Source organism: Oncorhynchus tshawytscha, linkage group LG07 (assembly GCF_018296145.1).
Source record: "Oncorhynchus tshawytscha isolate Ot180627B linkage group LG07, Otsh_v2.0, whole genome shotgun sequence".
NCBI lineage: Eukaryota > Metazoa > Chordata > Actinopteri > Salmoniformes > Salmonidae > Oncorhynchus > Oncorhynchus tshawytscha.
The window spans coordinates 20,786,260-20,807,245 of record NC_056435.1 but is presented as its reverse complement, the minus strand read 5'-3'; the positions used below and the strand labels follow the sequence as shown (position 1 = coordinate 20,807,245).

General features: G+C 41.2%; 1 protein-coding gene across 1 annotated transcript in view; it reads right to left on the bottom strand.

The window, feature by feature from the left end:
* The window catches only part of unm_sa1614 (un-named sa1614), a 119,319-nt gene that overhangs the window by 11,162 nt on the left and 87,171 nt on the right, over positions 1–20,986 (bottom strand). Inside the window, exons 23-24 of the mRNA XM_024428264.2 lie at positions 4,940–5,146; positions 4,083–4,146 (exon numbers count right to left, since the gene is read on the bottom strand). Coding sequence (XP_024284032.1) covers positions 4,083–4,146; positions 4,940–5,146 — 271 coding nt within the window. The remainder of the gene's footprint in view (positions 1–4,082; positions 4,147–4,939; positions 5,147–20,986) is intronic.

The following is a 20,986-nucleotide window of genomic DNA, read 5'->3' as shown; positions in this document are numbered from 1 at the left end:
AGAGGGCTGTCATGCACCTTTTACTGAGGAGTGGCTTCCATCTCACCACTCTACCATAAAGATCTGATTGGTGGAGTGGTGCAGAGATGGTTGTCCTTCTGGAAGGTTCTCCCATCTCCACAGAGGAACTCTTGAGGTCTGTCATCGGGTTCTGGGTCACCTCCCTGGCCAAGGCCCTTCTCGGCCAATTGCTCAGTTCAGCCGGGCAGCCAGCTCTAGGAAGAGTCTTATTCCACTTAAGAATGATGGAGGCCACAGTATTCTTGGGGACCTTTAACCTCTCTGGGATATGTGGGACAGTAGCGTCCCACCTCGCCAACAGCCAGTGAAAGTGCAGGGCGCCAAATTCAAAACAACAAAAAACTCATAATTGCAATTCCTCAAGCATACAAGTATTTTACACCACTTTAAAGATACATTTCTCGTTAATCCAGCCACACTGTCTGATTTCAAAAAGGCTTTACAGCGAAAGCACCACAAACGATTATGTTAGCCATTTTTCCAGCCAAAGAGAGGAGTCACAAAAAGCACAAATAGAGATTAATCACTAACCTTTGATGATCTTTATCAGATGACACTCATAGGACTTCATGTTACACAATACATATACAATACAATACAGTATGTTTTGTTCACTAAAGTGCATATATCACTAAAGTGCATATATCAAAAAATCTCATTTTACATTGGTGCGTTACGTTCAGTAGTTCTAAAACATGCGGTGATTTTGCATAGAGCCACATCAATTTACAGAAATACTCATCATAAATGTTGATGGAAATACAAGTGTTATACATGGAATTAGAGAAATACTTATACTTAATGCAACTGCTGTGTCAGATTTCAAAAACACTTTACGGAAAAAGCAAACCATGCACTAATCTGAGTACAGCATTCAGACAACAAAGCAGCCAAAAAGATATCCGCCATATTGTGTAGTCAACATTAGTCAGAAATAGCATTATAAATATTCACTTACCTTTGATGATCATCAGAATGCACTCCCAGGAATCCCAGTTCCACAATAAATGTTTGATTTGTTCGATAAAGTTAATAATTTATGTCTAAATAGCTTCTTTTGTTAGGACATTTGGTAAACAAATCCAAACGCGCGTTCAGGTCCAGCCAAACGTCGGACGAAAAGTTCAAAAAGTTATATTACAGGTCGTAGAAACATGTCAAACTAAGTATAGAATCAATCTTTAGGATGTTTTTATCATAAATCTTCAATAATGTTCCAACTGGAGAATTTCTGTCTGTAGAAAAGCAATGGAACGAGAGCTAACTCTCTGTGACCGCGCGTCACGAGCCTGTGGCACCCTGCCAGACACCTGGCTCAATCCCCGCTCATTCTCTCTCTCCTTCATAGTAGAAGCCTCAAACAAAGTTCTAAGACTGTTGACATCTAGTGGAAGCCCTGGGAAGTGCAATATGACACCATTTACACTGTATATTGGAATGGCAAAGAGTTGAAAAACTACAAACCTCAGATTTCCCACTTCCTGGTTGGATTTGTTTCTTTTCGCATGCCATATGAATTCTGTTATACTCACAAACATCATTCAAACCATTTTAGAAACTTCAGATAGTTTTCTATCCAATACTACTAATAATATGCATATATTAGCACCTGGACAGAGTAGCAGGCAGTTTACTCTGGGTACCTTATTCATCCAAGCTACTCAATACTGCCCCCCTGTAACCAAGACGTTAATGCTGCAGAAATGTTTTGGTATCCTTCCCAGATCTGTGCCTCGACACAATCCTTTCTCAGAGCTCTACGGACAATTCCTTCGACCCCATGGCTTGGTTTTTGCTCTGACTTATATAGACAGGTCTGTGCCTTTCCAAATCATGTCCAATCAATTGAATTTACCACAGGTGGAATCCAATTATGTTGTAGAAACATCTCAAGGATGATCAATGGAAACAGGATGCACCGGAGCTCAATTTCGAGTCTCATAGCAAAGGGTCTGAATACTTATTGTAAATAAGGTATTTCTGTTATTAATTTTCATTACAGTTGCAAAAAGTTTTGAAAAATGTGTAGATTGATGAGGGAAAAAAACTATTTAATACATGTTAAGGCTGTAATGTAACAAAATGTGGAAAAAGTCAAGGGGTCTGAATATTTTCCAAAAGCACTGTATATGTCAAACTTACCCAAGTTCTCTTACTTGCTGTTTTAAAGGAAAACCTACCGAAAACCCTCCAACTTTCCACCACCACCAGCTAAGACCTGTAATTGGAACTCCTTTCTCCTTTCGTTTTTTTTTTTTAGATATCAGATGCCCCACATAGGGATAGCTGCCATGAAAGCATCTGGCTCCGAGGACATTCCCTCAGAGACGAGGCCAATCCCCAAACTATTTTAATAAACTTTTATATTGCATTTTGTCTCTGCTGTTCACTCAGTTAAGCCTTAAACACCACTCTGTAGGCTATCACCATGGTGTAGCCGGAGGACAGCTAGCTTACGTCCTCCTCAGGGTACATTGACTTCAACACAAAACCTAGGAGGCTCATGGTTCTCACCCCCTTCTATAGACTTACGGCAACTTCCGGAGGACGTCCTCCAACCTATCAGAGCTCTTGCAGCATGAACTGACATGTTGTCCACCAATCAAAGGATCAGATAATTAATCTAGTACTGAAAGCATGAGCTACAGCTAGCTAGCACTGCAGTGCATAAAACGTGGTGAGTAGTTGACTCAAAGAGAGAAAGACAATAGTTGAACAGTTTTGAACAATTTAATTTCTTCCAAAATGAAGGAGAAGCAAGATAGAAAGAGATTGTCCTTCATTTTCAGTTTCACTTACTTAGCTAGAAAATGAAGATAGCTAGTTTAGCCTACTGAAACACCCTACTCAAAACAGAGGGATGCTATGTTAGCTAGCTGGCTATGACTATCCAACAAAACACTGGAACTTTTCCAAGTCAAGGTAAGCTTTTGGTTTTTACTAATTTATTGCCACCGGGGCCAGCCAGCGTAACTGCTTACTGACTGTACTCTGTAATGTTACTGCATGACTGTAGCGGGTTTACTACGCGTTAGTTCTATTAGCTATGCTGACTATGACGTTACTTTAGCTAATATGGTGACAACAATGTATGCTGTGTGTAGCGGTTTGGCTTGGAAGGTTTATTTTGCTTGGTCACACAGCTGATGTGTTGTGCATTGAAGTCCACATGAGAAGGTGAGAGGAGACTGCATAGATGTGAGAAGGCATACAACGTGGCTGCTATGAAAGTGAACTGTGTTTACACGTGATCAGGGGTGTATTCATTCTGCCGATTATGTTGAAAAAAGTTTCTTTAACCGAAGCAAACGGAACTAAATGGGGATAAGCACTGTCTGTCCATGTGTCACCTCAAATGTGTCTCTTGACCTGTATGCACCTACGTTATAAACTTTAATTCATAGGCTAGGTTGTAGCAACCTCATTAGTATAGGGTGTGACGCTTGGCATTCAGGCCAAAGAGTTAAATCTTGGTTTCGTCAGACCAAAGTATCTTGTTTCTCATGGTCTGAGTCCTTTAGGTTCCTTTTGGCAAACTCCAAGTGGGCTGTCATGCACCTTTTACTAAGGAGTGGCTTCTGTCTGGCCACTCTACCATAAAGGCCTGATTTGTGGAGTGCTCCAGAGATGGTTATCCTTCTGGAAGGTTCTCCCATCTCCACAGAGGAACTCAGTGTGACCATCGGGTTCTTGGTTACCTCCCTGGCCAAGGCTCTTCTCCCCCGATTGCACCAAGACTCTAGGAAGAGTCTTAGTGATTACAAAAATCTTCCATTTAAGAGTAAAATTCAAGTATCATGTAGTAGCCTAAACTTATCGCTGTTTCATTGAACTAGGTGAATGGAATATGAATGACAGTCATCCAATATGATGTAATAGAAACAAGGCCATGCTCAATGATCCTCCCTCATCTTAAACGGCACTGATTGCCACTGAATTCTATAATTACGCCCCCAAAGGTTCTTCAAACATAGGAGGTCCTGTACAGGCAAGAAATTAAATCTACTTTTACCCCTGGTCTATATCTGCACAAAATATCTAAATGAAGTTGACATACTCACACACACTTCTGAAAGGATGACTCTGGACCACTGTAGCCTGTTGAATTTGATGGTACCCCATAATCTATAAAGAGGATTAACAGATCACATTTAACAGTAAGTCAGAGCCCACCATTCTGTCTCCATGGGTCCCTGCCCCAGAGATAAAATAAAAGAGGTCAACGGACATAATGCCTAAAATAAATGAAATCTTACAAGACTATTTCCAGTGAGTGCAGGTTTTTTCCCTATTATTATGTGCTTTTTAGCACCGTACACCCAAAGAGACTTCCTATCATTCAGAAGTGAGCATACTGTTTACACAAGACGGAAGGTATTTTTTGGTATTTTATTAGGATCCCCATTAGCTGTTGCAAAAGCAGCAGCTCTTCCTGGGGTCCACACAAAACATAATACAGAACATCATTAGACAAGAACAGAACTACATACATTTTTAAGAAGGCACACGTAGCCTACATATAAATGCATACACACAAATTATCTAGGTCAAATAGGGGAGAGGCGTTGTGCACAAGGTGTTGCATTATCTGTTTTTTGAAACCAGGTTTGCTGTTTATTTGAGCAATATGAGATGGAAGTTCCATGCAATAAGGGCTCTATATAATACTGTACGTTTTCTTGAATTTGTTCTGGATTTGGGGACTATGAAAAGACCCCTGGCATGTCTGGTGGGATAAGTGTGTGTGTCAGAGCTGTGTGTAAGTTGACTACGCAAATAATTTGGGATTTTCAACAAGAAGAAGTGATGCAGTCAGTCTCTCCTCAACTTTCAGCCAAGAGAGACTGGCATGCATAGTCTTAATATTAGCCCTCTGGTTACAATGAAGAGCAAAAGGTGCTGCTGTGATGTGACGTACCTGTGTGGCTCTGTCGGGAGGAATGGGGGCTGTGGGGCACTTGGGGGGTGGGCTCTGAGTAGGTGCGCTTGTGGCGGATAACCAAAGGCGGAGGGGGGGTCCTCTTCTTGCTGCTACTGCTGCTGCTGCTACTTGTGGTGGGGATGATGACATCACCCCAGCCCACTGGTGGGCTAACCGGGGGTGGAGGAGGTGGGACATTTGGAGCTGGAAAACACAAGTTATAATAACATGGTTTTAGCATTGGCAATCCATAAAAGACAGAGGATGTGATGAAGAGCAGATTGATGCAGAAACCATCTGGAATAGAAGTGAAGTAAACTAATACGTACACTATTTATCCAGCACACAAATTGAGTTTGATGAACAAATCAGCACCAAAAATGATTTATTCGACCCTCCGTTGAATTTTGAAGCCCGGATTTATTTAATTATTGCCCACCCCAGGTCGAGATCATTTTTTTGTGTTTTATTTTCACAGGGAGTCCCATTGAGACCAATGCCTCTAATTCCCAAGGAAGCCCTTCAGATACACAATTTATACCAGCGTTTCTTAAAGTATGGGTTGTCGCGGACCTGTTAATGGTGGGTCGCGACGTAAATGTATAATTCTTTCATTAATTACTGGAACTGATTTGGCCAAGTGCAACTGAGAACTCGGTTCAGTGTGCTCTCTGCTTAGCAGCGGTCCCTGCTCAGCTTGGCAGCTGCGTGAGTGGGAGAGATAGAGGGAGATGCCTGTGTTCTTCGCAGTTTAGCAGATCTTTTTTCTGCAGTTTTCTAGAAGATCAGCGATGTCGTTCAAGCCACTGACTTGTTATTCCCACTCGCCCTCACTCACCGCTGTCACGAAATGGACTCATGCTAGCCACAAGTTCTGACTGAACTCAATGGTCATGAAACGCAAATACAGTGATGACTTTTTGTCTCTTTCTTACAAACTTTGAGAAATAATGAGGAGCGCCCAAAATGTGTTTTGTGTGAGGAAGTGCTTAGTAATGAGTCTCACAACTAACAAATGAACTAACATGACGGTAAACCCAGGGAGTTCTTTAAGAACAGGGCAGAATGCTTCAGGAAACAGTGCTTCGACAGTGGAAGAGTAAGTCAACTAGCAAGGCATTGTTGTTATTTTATAACAGGTGATGATGAGTAGAAATAAGGGAGTACTATCTCTCATAGGAGTAGATGTGAGTTTCTCTTTCAAACAATCCCCTGGCCTTGTAACATTACACAGCTAATAGCTAACGTTAGCCAAAGCAAGCTAACTAGCTACTGATAGTGCAACCCTAAGAAACAGTACAGATGAAGATCAAAAGTGATCAGGCCTACTGTACATTTTACTGTATAAATTATTGTTTAAAACAAGTCTAGGTTGGAACTGTTGCAAGTAATAATTTTTATTCTGAACTGGAATAACCTGATTGAAGCAAGCTGCTTTTTGACGCAAACACTCACACAGTTCTGGGTTGCTCATCAGCAGCAGGAAGCAGACTCCTGCCTGTCTGAGAAAGCAGAAATGTTCTGATCCAGTTTGGCACCACATACCACATGCAAGTCAGGGTTCTCAAGTACAGAAACAGTGTCAATGCTGAGCATGACCTCAGTGTTGCACTGTGAAAAACAGCCCAGAAAAGACATGCTTGTTGAAAACTTCAACCAGCCACACACCTCTCATTAGGACTGTGTGTTATGTGTGTGTTCTCTGGTCTACATCTGTGTGATGTGATGAATCAGTTTATTCCAATTCAGAATAAAACATATATTTTAACAGCAACAGTTCCAACCTAGACTTTCTATCAACAATAATTTATACAGTAAGATGTACAGTAGGCCTGATCATTGTATATGTTACTTAGGGTTGCACGATCAAAAAGCCTGTGTGTGTGTTCTGTTGTACATCTGTGTGATGTGATCAATCTGTTTATTCCAGTTCAGAATGAAATTATTTATTGTATTTTAACAGCAACAGTTCCAACCTAGACAGGTACGTAAAAGTGTTTTTAATGGGGAAAAATAAACATGAAAAGATGTATTTAATTATTTGTATTTGTCTATATTTTTTTTAGGCATAAGGGCAATGAAATGTATCGATATTTACGAATAGTTGCATATTTTCCTAAACTTGGGTCCCAGGAAAACACAGAATTTCTCATTTGGGACGCAGGCTGAAACAGTTTAAGAACCCCTGATTTATACAATTTACAATTACGTCATAATAAAACAGGATCTACAAGCCATTCCTCAGCAAAGAAGTCTTTAAATCAACAATTTGAACTGCCCCAGAGGTACCAGAACATCAAGTTGCAGGGAACTCTGTAGATCATTCCATACATGGGGTGCAAAGATACACCTACTAAGGGCATTTCTTTATTTTTACTATTTTCTACATTGTATAATAATAGTGAAGACAACAAAACTATAAAATAACACATATGGAATCATGTAGTAACCAAAAAACTGGTTTAATATTTATTTTATATTTCAGATTCTTCAAAGTAGCCACCCGTTGCCTTGATGAAAGCTTTGCACACTTGGCATTCTCCCAACCAGCTTCATGAGCTAGTCACCTGGAGTGCATTTCAATTAAAGGTCAGTCAATCCAAAAAATGTCAAGAACTTTGAAAGTTTCTTCAAAGTAGCCACTCTTTACCTTGCTAACATTTTTGCAAACTTGGCATTCTCTCAACCAGCTTCACCTGGAATGCTTGTCTAACATATGCTGAGCACTTGTTGGCTGCTTTTCCTTCACTCTGCAGTCCAACTCATCCCAAACCATCTCAATTGGGTTGAGGTCAGGTGTTTGTGGAGGCCAGGTCATCTGATGCAGCACTCCATCACTGTCCTTCTTGGTCAAATAGCCCTTACACAGCCTGGTGTGTTGGGTCCTTGTCCTGTTGAAAAACAAATGATAGTCCCACTGAGTGCAAACCTGATGGGATGGCATATTGCTGCAGAATGCTATGGTAGCCTTGCTGCTTAAGTGTGCCTTGAATTCTAAATAAATCAGTGTCACCAGCTAAGCACCCCCACACCATCATACCTCCTCTACCAGGCTTCACGGTGCGAACCACACATGCAGAGATCATCCGTTCACCTACTTTGCGTCTTACGAAGACATGGCGGTTGGAACCAAACACCTCCAATTTGGACTCATCAGACCAAAAGGACAGAGTTCCACTGGTCTAATGTCCATTGCTCATGTTTCTTGGCCCTAGCAAGCTCCTTCTTCTTATTGGTGTCCTTTAGTAGTGGTTTCTTTGCAGCAATTCAGCCATGAAGGCCTGATTCAACCGTCTCCTCTGAACAGTTGATGTTGAGATTTGTCTGCTACTTGAACTCATGAAGCATTTATTTAGGCTGCAATTTCAGAGGCTGGTAACTCTAATGAACTTATCCTCTGCAGCAGAGGTAACTCTGGGTCTTCCTTTCCTGTAGTGAGAGAGCCATTTTCATCATAGCGCTTGATGGTTTTTGCAACTGCACTTGGAAGAAACTTTCAAAGTTATTGAAATTTTCCAGATTGACTGACCTTCATGTCTTAAAGTAATGATGGGCTGTCATTTCTCTTTGCTTATTTGAGCTGTTCTTGACATAATATGGGCTTGGTATTTTACCAAATAGGGCGGTCTTCGGTATATCACCCCTACTTGTCACAACACAACTGATTGCCTCAAACGCATTAATAAGGAAAGAAATTCCACAAATTAACTTTTAACAAGGCACACCCGTTACTGGAAATGCATTCCAGGTGACTAGCTCATGAAGCTGGTTGTGAGAATGCCAAGAGTGTGCAAAGCTGTCATCAAGGGTGGCATCTGAAAATTCTCAAATATAAAATATATTTTGATTTGTTTAACAATGTTATGGTTACTACACGATTCCATGTGTTATTTCATAGTTTTGATGTCTTCAATATTATTCTACAATGTAGAAAATACAAAAAATAAGAAAACCCCTTGAATGAGTAGGTGTCCAAACTTTTGAATGGTACTGTACGTACTCATGTAAACATGTCTGTATTTTTGACCCAGTGGGTGAATAAACTTGGTTTGAGCTTTATTAGTCGTCTGTGAGTTTTACTCTGTTTATTTAGAACCTAACAGTTGGCGCTGCGAGCAGGGTTCACCACGATTTACAGTCGAACTGGAGAGTCCAAATCAGTGGAGCAGGAGCCGGCACAATTTTTTTTTTTTTAACAAGGTAGGCACAGTTCCTACACCTGTTACCACTCATTCTGACATCCTGGGCGGGATGTGAATCGTAGGCTGAACAATTATACGATACGGACCTAGAAAAGCCTGAGTTAATTTAGTAAGCCCACTGTAAATACTACCGGTAGACCTGGGGGTTTAGCCACCTGATGGTTAGACTAGGCACTGCGGGACTAGGAGGGTAGGCACTGCGGGCACTGCATGCCTAGGAGGGTTTAGCAACCGGAAGGTTAGAGTAGGCACTGCGTGTTCAGGAGGGTTTAGCCCCCTACTAGGTTAGATTTGAGCACTGTGGGCACAGCATATTCAGGAGGGAAATAGCCCAACGTAATAGATTAGGTGTCTGTAGGCTATATGGTATATGAAGATGTTGCCACATCCATGTACTAGTACAATAGGTTATAGAGAAGTAGTTCATGTAGAGGGACAAAGGCAGGAAGTGGGTACGGTGGAAAATAGGAGATACAATTGAAGTCGGAAGTTTACATACACCTACATTTAAACTCCGTTTTAAACTATTTCTGACATTTAATCCTAGTAAAAATTCCCTGTTTTAGGTCAGTTAGGATCACCACTTTATTTTAAGAATGTGAAATGTCAGAATAATAGTAGAGAGAATAATTTATTTCAGCTTTTATTTCTTTCCATCACCTTCCCAGTGGGTCAGACGTTTACATACACTCAACAATAAGTTGGGTGAATTCCTCCTGACAGAGCTGGTGTAACTGAGTCAGGTTGGTAGGCCTCCTTGCTCGCACACACGTTTTCAGTTCTGCCTGCAAATTTTCAATAGGATTGAGGTCAGGGCTTTGTGATGGCCACTCCAATACCTTGACTTTGTTGTCCTTAAGTCATTTTGCCACAACTTTGGAAGTATGCTTGGGTCATTGTCCATTTGGAAGACCCATGTGTGACCAAGCTATAACATCCAGACTGATGTCATGAGATGTTGCTTCAATATATCCACATAATTTTCCTGCCTCATGATGCCATCAATTTTGTGAAGTGCACCAGTCCCTCCTGCAGCAAAACACCCCCACAACATGATGCTGCCACCCCTGTGCTTCACGATTGGGATGGTGTTCTTGCAAGCCGCTCCCTTTTTCCTCCAAACATAATGATGGTCATTATGGCCAAACAGTTCTATTTTTGTTTCATCAGACCAGAGGACATTTCTCCAAAAGTACGATCTTCGTCCCCATGTGCAGTTGCAAACCGTAGTCTGGCTTTTTTATGGCAGATTTGGAGCAGTGGCTTCTTCCTTGCTCAGCGCCAGGTTATGTTGATATAGGACTCATTTTACTATGGATTTTTGATAGTTTTGTACCTGTTTCCTCCAGCATCTTCACAAGGTCCTTTGCTGTTGTTTTGGGATTGATTTGCACTTTTCGCACCAAAGTACGTTCATTTCTAGAAGACAGAACACGTCTCCTTCCTGAGTAGTATGACGGCTGCATGGTCCCATGGTGTTTATACTTGCGTACTATTGTCTGTACAGATGAACGTTTTACCTTCGGGCATTTGGAAATTGCTCCCAAGGATGAACCAGACTTGTGGAGGTCTACAATGTTTTTTTCTGAGGTCTTGGCTGATTTATTTTGATTTTCCCATGATGTCAAGCAAAGAGGCACTGAGTTTGAAGGTAGGCCTTGAAATACATCCACAGGTACACCTCAAATTGATTCAAATTGTGTCATTTAGCCTATCAGAAGCTTCTAAAGCCATGACATCATTTTCTGGAATTTTCCAAGCTGTTTAAAGGCACAGTCAACTTAGTGTATGTAAACGTCTGACCCATTGGAATTGTGATACAGTGAAGTAATCTGTCTATAAAGAATTATTGGAAAAATTACTTGTGTCATGCGCACAGTAGATCTCCTAACCGACTTGCCAAAACTATAGTTTGTTAACAAGAAATTTGTGGAGAGGTTGAAAAACTAGTTTAATGACTCCAACGTAAGTGTATGTAAACTTTTGAATTTCAACTGTATATATGAGAATATCTGTGCTTAAAGATGAAACATTGTCAGTGAGTGGAAATGTGGAGGGTGATAAACGGTTGCCTATAAATTCTGGAGAGCCACATTCACGGTTAGAAAAGCAAGAAGATGTTCAAACAACGTAATTGTGTGTATTAGCAGTAGCAATAAAGAAAGAGGTTGCTTTATGAGTTTGGGGCAGGGAGCCGTGGCAGATTATGTGGAAATAGGAAGACGACTGTGAATAATTTTGGTTATGTGGGTTGTCAAAAGCAGTGATATTTGAAGTGTGTCACTGGTAGAAGACATTTGGTCTCCCCTATTCTCCATAATAAATTGACAGTTTCGGTTCTAATACAAGATATCAGGTCCCGTGACCAAATTATTGGGCACCAATACTGTAACTACGCTCTGGGAAGTGGGTATGACTACCTGAAAAATCTTTAAAATTGGCATGTATTAGAGCTGTGGGTGAGGAAATCTAAACTTCCTGGACACCGTCAGGAGAGGAGTAACTATTGATTTGGCGACCGACGGCCATGATTCTACCTTTAAGGCGGGGCTAGAGAAGAAAAGTCTAATTAAGCCATAGAGGCGATAAAAGAAGCGGACGTGCATTTTACCAATTTGGCTCAAATATGGAGAAAAAAATTGCAAACGGGATGAAATGGGTCAGCATTTCCCTGCTGACGGAAAATTCCAATCTAATAAAGAATTCAGAGATGCAATTGTGACTTGGCATAATGACAAATTATGAACTAAGTACACCAGGTTTTTGATGTCAGCGTTCTATCAACAAAAAAAGAAAAACCGATAAACAAAATTAGTAGATATACTCAGCTGCAAAAAGACTGGTTACGTGAGTACAATAATAGGTGTATGTCTGCTTTGATGGCAGGTTTGAAACCTGTTATCAAAACAGCTATTGCAGGGGTAGTGGACCAACATTTTCATTGGGATGAAATAGTGCAGTAGGCTTTGAGAGTAGAATCCAATTCCGCTCACTTTGCAGCCGTGCATGTGGTTAATACATACACTGTGAAAGTCACTAACAGGGGTTTTACCGGCCAAGGCAAGACAAAGAAACAGGGAGGAAAGAGCAGTGAATCTATCCCCAGGTGCAGAGCGTCAGTGCTCTGTTTTAGGTGTGGGGCTGTTGGTCATTGGAAGAGTGAGTATAGTGGGGCAAGGGAGCTCGGAATAGGCTACATTTACGACATGGAAAAGTATTACATTCAGCAAGGTAACGGGCAGAATCTAAAGCGATACAACTACTACCCATGTCTCTGACCATAGGACCAGTAACAATACCTGGGTAATATTACATGGCGACGGGTGTGGAACCAATTTTGGGGTTGAATGAATCTATGCAAAATGGCAGGGGAATGGATTCTAAAAGGTAACACAGAATTGGTAAGGCCAAACACTCCTTACAAGCTCAGAAAACCTTTTTTAATCTGATGAGACATTTGATTTAATCTTATTCTGAAATATATTTACATTTTATTTTGTCTTATTAAATAGATTTATAGAATTGACGAAAGGGATGAGGGGTCACAAGAAATTAGAGGAGTTAAAATTGTGAGTAATTGTGTTTGAGTTTCGAAAAAGCAATTCTGTCCAGCGACAGTATTAGGGTTACCAAACCTAAAATTAACTTTTAAAATGTTTGTTCATGAACATGAAGGACAGTGGACTTCATTACCATGTTTTGTTTGTAATTAAAACTTTTGGGTTGCTGATTAAGGTGTAGCATAGTGAATACTAACTAAATGTACCCTTTCTCTTCCAGGAGAGGATGGGTGAAATGTTTCCCGAGACTGTTGTCTTGGGAGAGAAGTTCATGAAAGTTTTATAAAGTATAAAGGTATCCAGATCCGGCTGTAAAAGGAGCTTCCAGATAAGTAAGGCCTGGCCATGTGTGTGTTTTTACCCTACTTTTTACCACACACACCAGCACACACAACCCACCGGTTATTAATATTTGTTAGTGGTGTTAATTCCGTGTATGATTTATTGTGTGGGGTCTTTTTAATACAGTTGTAGTAGGTTCTTAATGGGTGAGAAAGGATGCACCTTAAAGGGCACACAAATGACATTTGACATCTGAAGTATCTATTGTTTGAATGTTGGTTGCACCCATGTAAATTCTACTGAGAAACCCAATGTACTGAGAAACCCAATGTAAACCGGGTATGCAGACTGATTGAAATGTTTAAAATGTTTTTAAATGGTTTCTGAAGTACAGGCAAAGAAAAGGGAAAGAAAATACTTAATGGAGTGACCTTTGTTCTGACTTTCTGGTTAGGCCTGATCAACCTCGCTAGAAATTAGAGACACTGGGTGAGATTTAAGTATAATATGAAGAAGTGTATTGCTGTTGTTGGTTTTCATTGTTTTATTATGTCTGTTTCAATACAAACCTCACCAGATTGGGTATGCTGTATGGTCAGGGTTTCTCCCTAAGGGTTAGCCCTTTAACTCCCTGACTCTAACTCTCCGGTGAAGTCGCCAATATGATAAGGGAGTAGAAGCCAATTTGTAAAATTATTTCAACAGTGTGTTGGTATGCTCTTTGACATTAGTCTTGGGAAGGTAATAATTTGTCATACGGTAAATAGTTCGGATTTTCTGAATCAGAAATACCTTAAACTGTTGGTTTGGTCTGTCCTGTCTCGAAGTTATGGCGATAGGGACTACCAATGGTATCTATATGCATGGAAGGAATAATCAGACGAGAACAATGTGAGCTTCACCCCCGCCCTAACCGGCTGAAGTAATGACGAGTAATGGCGAAAATGGCATTCTTCCTGTCCTGCATCACTTCTCCTGAAACCTGAGTCCGCATGGCAGGAATGAGGCATGAAAATGGACCAGACAGAATTGACTGTACAGAATGGTGATTCGTCTGCTTGGGAAAATCTGAAATCGGGACATTATCAAGGGCTATCCACTTTGACAGGCATGAGTTACATATTTGCCTTGGGAGGATAAACTGTAACCCTATCTGAAGAAAAAAAAGATACGCCAAAAGATGAGGGCAGGGAAGGAGAGGGGTGGTCAAGTGTACCCGTACATTGATTTAGGGTTGCCCTAAACTGTTTATATGGGGTATCAGGTTGATTTTGGAGGTTTACACACTGGGAAGTTTATTGTAATTTAGATTCAAATGCATTTAGATACAGATCTGTCATTAACATCGCGACAGTAAAACAGGGAGAAACGGGGGCCTTAATGAGAAAAGTTAATCCTGGTTATATAAGTAGTACATACCGACCATATATATATATATATATATATATATATATATATATATATATATATATGGTATATAGTCCCCTCTTTGTAAATGTACATTCTAACCGTGTCGGTGTGTGCTCAGTTGAGGGTCTTGAATTCTAGTGATACTCAACGTGAAGCACTAAGGACTGTCATTCTAAATTTGGGTTGGCTAATTTATCAATTGTTTTAATTATGATTCGGAAAGGAGAGAACAAGAGAGAGAGCACTTCCCCTAAGCTGTGAGGAGAGCACAAAGTGAGGGGAGGGTGCACTGCTCAAATCTAGGGAAACCTTATCTTGTCGCGTCCTCTGAGAGGGAGGTTATTAGAGAACCCACTAGAAGATAGCTCGGGCTAACCATGATGGGACATTGATAGTAGGGGTTTCATTTTACCATGTCATCAAAATCCTAATGTTAAAGCACATCAATACATATGGCATGCTGGATGATACAGTACAATTAATGAAGTATGAAGCTCATAGTCTGTGTCTTGCTTTGACACCTGAGGAGGATGAAGGACACTGGCATGGAGACTAGCATCCCATTGGCATAGAACAGAACGGATGGATGGTTCTTGCCCCCAACCTCATTTGAATCAAGGGTGGTGTGAAATGATTAAACATGTATTTTCACTCTTCCCTGTTCAAGTCAATATGTTTTCTAGGTGTTGTGGAACATGTGTGTGATCACTGTTCGAGATGAGGGATTGTTGGATATTGACTAATTGACGTGAGCATGTTCTAGTGTGTTTATAACTATGGTGGACTAGCAGTAGTGACTAACGTGTTATGGGTTAGATGGAATGATTTATGTGCAAATGTATTTGAAGCCGGGGCTAAGTACATACGGGGCATGTGTTTGAGACTGTTTGCATAAGGGTGTTAGTTGCAGAGTCTGACAGGACCAACATCAGTGTATTCTGTGGGGTCCCAAATACCAAGGCGTTAACGTTATTGGGAAAGCGGAATGGAATGTGACTGGGGAGGAGATCTGGGTGGCTCATAAATTAAGGAAAGTGGTATTAGAGTCTCTGGGGAACAATACCACTCCACTGTGTATAGTGATTTCAGGGGATAGCTTGTAGGAGAGGAAGGACTGCTAAATGTGCACAATATAGAGACTACTATGAAGTAAATTGAATGTCACACATACCCAGATCAGAAACCGTCACACATACCCAGATCCAGAAACCGTGGATAGATGTCAGCATTTGCACAAAACTGAAAGCAGAATCCACTGCATTTAACCGTGGCAAGGTGACTGGGAATATGGCCGAATACAGACACTTGTTATTCCCGTCGTAAGGCAAATATACAGGCAAAACGTCCGTATAGAGACAAAGTGGAGTCGCAATTCAACGGCTCAGACGCGAGACGAAAATGGCAAGGTCAACAGACAATCACGGACTACAAAGGGAAAACCAGCCACGTCGCAGACAAAAACATCTTGCTTCAGGACAAGCTAAACACCTTCTTCGCCCGCTTTGAGGATAACACAGTGCCCCCAACATGGCCTGCTACCAAGGACTGTGGGCTCTCCTTCTCAGTGGCCGACATGAGTAAGACATAACCTCTCACTCAACATCAACAAAACAAAGGAGCTGATCCTGGACATCAGGAAACAGCAGAGGGAGCACACACCCCTGTCCACATTGATGGGACCGCAGTGGAGCAGGTGGAAAGCTAAAGTTCCTCGGCATACACATCACTGACTATCTGAAATGGTCCACCCACACAGACAGTGTGGTGAAGAAGGCACAATAGCGCCTCTTCAACCTCAGAAGGCTGAAGAAATTTGGCTTGTTCCCTAAAACCCTCAAATATTACAGATGCACAATTGTGAGCATCCTGTCGGGCTGTATCACTGCCTGGTATGGCAACTGCACCGCCTGCAACCACAAGGCTCTCCAGAGGGTGGTGTGGGCAAACTACCTGCCCTCCAGGACACCAACAGCTCCCGATGTCACAGGAAGGCCAAAAAGATCATCAAGGACAACAACACCTGAGCCACTGCCTGTTCACCCCACTATAAGGTGCATCAAAGCTGGTACAGAGAGACTGAAAAACAGCTTCTATCTCAAGGCCATCAGACTGTTAACTTCTTTGGGATAGGGGGCAGCATTTTCACTTTTGGATGAATAGCGTGCCCAGAGTGAACGGCCTCCTACTCAGTCCCAGATGCTAATATATGCATAGTATTATTAACATTGGATAGAAAACACTCCGATGTTTCTAAAACTGTTTGAATTATGTCTGTGATTATAACAGAACTCATATGGCAGACAAATGAGAAAAAATCCAAACAGGAAGTGGGAAATCTGAGGTTTGTAGTTTTTGAACTCACCCCTATCGAATACACAATGTTATATTGGTTATGTTGCACTTCCTAAGGCTTCCACTAGATGTCAACCGTCTTTAGAACGTTGTTTCCGGCTTCTATTGTGATGTGGGACCGGATGAGAGCTCTTTGAGTCAGTGGTCTGCCTGCCGACAGCCTTGTTCTCAGTCACACGCTTTCACTTGAGAGGTAGCTATTGTTCCATTGCTTTTCTACAGAAAATGGAATTCTCTGGTTGGAACATCATTGAACTTTTATGATAAAAACATCCTAAAGATTGATTCTATACTTAGTTTGACAAGTTTCTTTGACCTGTAATATAACTTTTTGAGCATTTCGTCCGAATGGACGAGATCTCGCATTTGGATTTGTATACCAAATGCCCTAACAAAAGAAGCTACTGGACATAAATGGACATAAATGATGGACATTATCGAACAAAACAAGCATTTATTGTGGAACTGCGATTCCTGGGAGTGCATTCTGATGAAGATCATCACAGGTAAGTGAATATTTATAATGCTATTTATGACTAATTGACTACCCAACATGGCGGATATTTCTCTGGCTGATTTGGGCTCTGAGCGCCGTTCTCAGATTATGCTTTTTCCGTAAAGTTTTTTTGAAATCTGACACAGCGGTTGCATTAAGGAGAAGTGTATCTATATTTCCATGTCTAACAATTGTATTTTCATCGACATTTATAATGAGTATTTCTTTGAATTCATGTGGCTCTCTGCTATATCACTGCATGTTTTGTAACTACTGAACGTAACACGCCAATGTAAAATAAGATTTTTGGATATAAATATGAACTTTACCGAACAAAACATACATGTATTGTGTAACATGAAGTCCTATGAGTGTCCTATGAGCCATCACTAAGCTGCTTCCACCCGGTAACGTAACCCTGCACCTTAGAGGCTGCTGCCCCATATAAATAGGCTTGAAATCACTGCCCACTTTAATAATGTTTACATATTTGTGCTTTACTCATCGCATATGTATCTACTTTATTCTATTCTACTGTATTTAGTCTATGCCACTCCGACATTGCTCATCCTAATATATATATATATATATATGGATCTCTAGTGTTATCCATCCCTGAGAACAAGTTTGGTAACTTATGATCTTAACTTAATGAGGGAGTTTCTGTAAGATTGCTTTGTAAATAAATAAAAGAGAATGCAGCTCTCTTCTTACGTAGAGGTCCATCCCACATTTGTATACAGATTACAATGAGTCCTAAAATTGTTGCCTGTGATAAAACGTATTGCGGAATGGTAGACTGCAGCCAAGGGTTTTAAAACAGAGGTTGTGCCGCATGCATGTAAACAATATCAACAAAATCCAATACAGGGAGAAGCGTTGTTTGAACAATCTTTCTCCTATTTTCAATACTGAGGCATGATTTATTTTGATATAAAAAACAATCTTGGATCTTAGCTTCTTAGTCAGATTTTCTATATGCGTTACGAAGGACAACTTGTCATCAATCCAGACACCCAGGTACATATATTGAGAAACCAGCTCAATCTGGGCTCCATTTGTAGTGCAAATATGGAGGTCCTCAGGGTCAACATTTCGTGACCTAGAGAACAACATGAGCTTGGTTTTACTTGTATTGAACACTTGTACTTAAGTCATGCTGAAGTTCACGAATGGCCTGCTGCACTGAGATGGCACAGGAATACAACACTGTGTCATCTGCATAGAGATGCATGTTACAAGTATTAACACGGCTTCCTATGTCATTAATATACAAAGGTGAACAATAATGGACCCAAAATCAAACCCTTGAGGAACACCTTTGTGAATCTCAAGAAATTAAGATTTAACCCCTTCTGTCAAGATGGCCTGAGATCTGTCGCTAAGATAATTCTGAAACCATAAACAGGTTGTATATCCCAGGCCTATTCTTGATAACTTCTTCAGTTAAACAGAATGATCAACTGTGTCGAACACCTTTGACAGGTCAATATACAAGCTCAGCTCTTTTTAGCATCCAAGGCATTGACAAGATCATTTAAAACTATCGTGGTTGCTGTGGTAGTACTATGCCCAGGCCTAAACCCTGGTTTACATTAAAAATACAATTATCAGAAAAAAAGGACCAAAGTTGTACTTTAACCAAATTTTCAAGAATCTTAACTAAACGAGGTAGTCTTGAAATGGGGCGTTGTCAAGATAATTTATGGAGTGGCATCATGAAATGAATAACTTCCTAGTAACAGATGACGTTCATATTCTGACTCTGAAACTCACTTAGATAATACATTTGATGATACAGTGGTAGCAATACAAGGTTATAACATTTAGAGAAAATACAGAAATGCCAGTGGTGGTGTTGCTGTTTATATTCAGAATCACATTCCTGTAAAGCTTACAGAGGATCTCATGTGAAATACTGTTGAAGTAATATGGCTACAGGTTCATCTGCCTCACCTAAAGCCCATTCTTGTGGGAAGCTGCTATAGATCACCACGTGCTAACAGTCAGTATCTGGATAACGTGTGAAATGCTTGATAAAGTATGTGATATCAACAGAATAATATTTTCTGGGTGATTTAAATATTGACTGGCTTTCATCAAGCTACCCACTCAAAAAAAAAATTCAAACTAACCAGTGCCTACAACCTGGTTCAGGTTACCAGTCAACCTACCAGGGTAATTACAAATAGCACAGGAATTAAATCATCAACATATACTGATCACATCTTTACTAATGCTGCAGAACTGTGCTTGAAAGCAGTATCCAGATCTACCATTTGTAGTGATCACAATATAGTAGCCATATCTAGGAAAACCAAGGTACCAAAGGCTGGGCCTAATATCGTGTATAAGAGGTCATGCAAGAAGTGATTCCTATGTTGTTGGTCTAGGGTGTGTAATGAAGAGACCCCAGACACTGCACTGACACATTTAGGAAATGATGTATCTCAGTTGCGAAAAATAATGCATCCATAAAAGAAAAATACTGTAAAAACTGTTAATGCCCCGTGGATTGATGAGGAATTGAAAAAAAAAATTGTACACCAATCGTACTACACCGGCTCTGACGGTCGTCAGATGTGGCAGGGTTTGCAAATTATTACAGACTACAAATGGAAAAACAGCCGCGAGCTGCCCAGTGACACGAGCCTACCAGACGAGCTAAATTACTTCTATGCTCACTTCAAGGCAAGCAACAGTGATGCATGCATGAGAGCCTCAACTGTGTCTTCACTGACATTATCAACTGAGTCAGACTGAGTCTGTAATACCCACATATTTCAAGCAGACCACCATAGTCCCTGTGCACAAGAACACCAAGATAATCTGCCTAAATGACTACCGATCCGTAGTACTCACATCTGTAGCCATGAAGTGCTATGAAAGGCTGGTCATGGCTCACATCAACACCATTATCCCAGAAACCCTAGACCCACTCCAATTTGCATAAAGCCCCAACAGAGCCAGATGATGCAATCTCTATTGCACTCCACACTGCCCTTTCCTACCTGGACAAAAATAACACCTATGTGAGGATGCTATTGGTTGACAACAGCTCAGTGTTCAACACCATAGTGCCCTCATAGCTCATGACTAAGCTAAGGACCCTGGGACTAAACATCTCCCTCTGAAATGTGATACTGGACTTCCAGATGGGTCACCCCCAGGTCACAACACATCCGCCACACTGATCATCCACACAGGGGCCCATCAGGGGTGCATGCTCAGTCCCCTCCTGTACTCCCTGTTCACTCATGACTGCATGACCAGGCATGACTTCAACAACATTATTAAGTTTGCGTCGTGTGGTGCCAGGAAAACAACCTCTCCCTCAGCGCGATCAAGACAAAGGAGATGATTGTGGACTACAGGAAAAGGAGGACCGAGCACGCCCCCATTCTCATCGATGAGGCAGTAGTTGAGCAGGTTGAGAGCTTCAAGTTCCTTGGTGTCCACATCATCAACCAACTATCATGGGCCAAACACACCAAGACAGTCGTGAAGAGGGCACGACCAAAGCCTATTCACTCTCAGGAGACTGAAATGATTTGGCATGGATCCTCAGATCCTCAAAAAGTTATACAGCTGCACCATTGAGATCATCCTGACTTGTTGCACCACTGCCTGGTATAGCAACTGCTAGGCCTACGACCGCAAGGCACTACAGAGCGTAGTGCGTACTGCCCAGTACACCTCAGGGGCCAAGTTTACTGCCATCCAGGTCCTCTATACCAGGCAG